General features: G+C 38.7%; 1 protein-coding gene across 1 annotated transcript in view; it reads right to left on the reverse strand.

Moving 5' to 3' along the window:
- Window positions 1–2,500, reverse strand: part of LOC138049737 (uncharacterized) — a 20,626-nt gene that overhangs the window by 4,223 nt on the left and 13,903 nt on the right. The window contains exons 6-7 of the mRNA XM_068896148.1: window positions 1,501–2,500; window positions 883–1,125 (exon numbers count right to left, since the gene is read on the reverse strand). The exon at window positions 1,501–2,500 is cut by the window's right edge and continues 706 nt beyond it. Coding sequence (XP_068752249.1) covers window positions 883–1,125; window positions 1,501–2,500 — 1,243 coding nt within the window. The remainder of the gene's footprint in view (window positions 1–882; window positions 1,126–1,500) is intronic.

Raw genomic sequence — 2,500 nt, forward strand, 5'->3', positions numbered from 1 at the left:
TATTTTTCTTTTCAATAAAATGTAAAACTTCAAGTACGTGTCCTGATATGACCGGCTTCTTAGACAACGCCTTTTCGTACTTGCCTTTCAGACTAAGGTAAAAAATGAATTATGAATTATGAATTATTTCGCGTAAGCCATTTTAACTTGATCAAAAACAATAAACAAACTTCAGTGATAAACATATTACAACATCATGTGACATCTTCAGAAGTGACGGTTGAACAAATTAAAAATAAAATTACATATGTGTAAAACTTTGAAAGGGACTAGTAAAAATAAATGTAATATAGGTAGTGAAAACTGGCTCCTTTAATTGGTTAACAAAGCCAGAGTTTTTCACTGCCAACATTTTCGTTTAACGTTGGTTTAAGTTTGCGTGTTAGTAAGGTTTCTTTTATTTTACAGTTTAAATCAGACCTTCAATTTTCCATTTTGAAGTCTTGGCAAATGGAACATCTGATTTACACTGTAAAATAAAAGAAACCTTACTAATACGCAAACTTAAACCAACGTTAAACGAAAACGTTAGCAGTGAGAAACTCTGGCTTTATTAACCAATTAACTTGACAAACCAGTTTTCACTGGTTATATCACATTTCTTACTTAAGAGCATTGTTCTTAATCTAGTTGCCAGTCTATTTCAAAGTTTTACACATATATAATTTTCTTTACATTTGCTCAACCGTCACCTCTGAAGATATATGTTGTATCATAGGAAACGTTAATATTTTATCACAGCAGTTTGTTTATTGTTTTTGATCAAGACAGAAAACTAAAATTCCTTGGGAAATGCTTTTGCTACCCCTAAGATATGGATAACTCAAGCACCCCTTTGCAGAAAAAGACCGTGTTCATGATGTGGTATGTTCCTGCACTGACCTGCTTTTTCTCGTTACTTCCATCTTTCCATGGGCAGCACAGACAGTGAATAACATGACGACAAGATAATTTTCCAGGAATAGTGCTAATGATGTCGCCTTCATCCAAATCAGCTGTCGCTTCTTTTGCCGCCTCCAATAAGGCCAGTTGTAGTTCAGGACCTGCTGCTTTGCTCATAGCATTAGCGATTGCACCAACGGATAGCATGAGATTTGACCCGACGGAACACACTAACACGTCTGCCTGTATTAGATAAAAGTAAACGTCTGTATTAGGGTTAGTCTGTATTATGTTCATGTGGTAGCAGAACAATTCACTGTTACAGTATGATGACAATCTTCGTGATTGCTTTTTAGTCCTTGCCTTAAGTTTTGTAAACAACCCACTAAAAAACTTGTCACGAAAAAATAGAATGGGGGCTGGGGGTAGGATCGTAGGATCGTATTCTGTCGAGGGTGAGATTGCCTTTTTACTCATGCGCAACCTAAGCGCATGAGGTGTAAAATGCCCTCCGTTTCTTGTTTAATATCAAAACTGGGGAAAATAAGTTTTGAAATTCCCAACCGAAAAATGCCACTTAGTCTTGATCTTGCGCACTTGTACGTGATTTACTCGCACCTGTTCTTCCTCGATCTTTCCTGTCTTCCAAGTCACGATTTTGTCTTCTGAAGTGAGAATAGTTTTTTCATTTTCGTCAATTTCCTCTCTATCGCAACTGTTGCTTAGTGATTCATCGCTCTCACTTTCTTCGTCATCATCACCTTCTTCTTCTCCCGTAGAATCAGTTACATTGATGATGCACTTCTTTTCTCGTTCAACCATTTCGATCAATCGCCTTCCTCCGTCTTGTCCTAAGAACGTTCTCATTCCAGGTGTGTAAATTCTGAACGTTTCTTCTTTAATTTTGTCTTGCATAGCGTACAATCGTTCCTCCACCTCTTTGACGCCTTCTTCGCTTCCGCTGAATTTGATAAGCTTCCCGTTGTCTTCGAAGGATATCTTGACACCATAGTCCGCAAGCTCTCCCTCCAGTTCCTCTATATCCTCTTTGAAAAATTCGTTGAAAATCCTTCGATGTTGTAGCGCATCTAGGGGAAACTCTCCTTCTGTTGCTTTTTTCTCATTAAAAAAGTCTCTCATTTTTGTCACAGCTTCCGTGACGTCTTTCTCGAATCCAAAGACAGCAATGTGTTGCAATTCGCGACTTATCCTGATCTTATGTCGTTTCTCCAATTTTCTGCATAGATCACTCCACTTGTCAGAGAGCAAAAGACTAATATCTCTCGTGGTCACTGTCAAAGTTTGGTTACAGACGAGAACGCTCTTAGCCGTTTCGCTTCCTTGTTTTGTTTGAGGGGGATTTTTACCGAGAAAGATTACCTTTTCTGCCTTTTCGTCAAGAGTAAAGGCGCATCCTGCCGGCAATTCGGCAACCATCTTTTTCCTTCCGGGCTTTCGTTTCAAGATGTCTACAATTTCTGGTGGAATATCTATGGCACATTTATCGATCTCGTCCAAACGCTGCCTAAGATAACAAGTGACTTGCAACATGAGTCCCTTAGGTGTCTTTAAAACAAGAGTGTGGTCACCTAATTTGACTTCAGCTCGAACGTCCTCC

This window comes from Montipora capricornis, chromosome 5 (genome assembly GCF_036669925.1).
Source record: "Montipora capricornis isolate CH-2021 chromosome 5, ASM3666992v2, whole genome shotgun sequence".
Lineage (NCBI taxonomy): Eukaryota > Metazoa > Cnidaria > Anthozoa > Scleractinia > Acroporidae > Montipora > Montipora capricornis.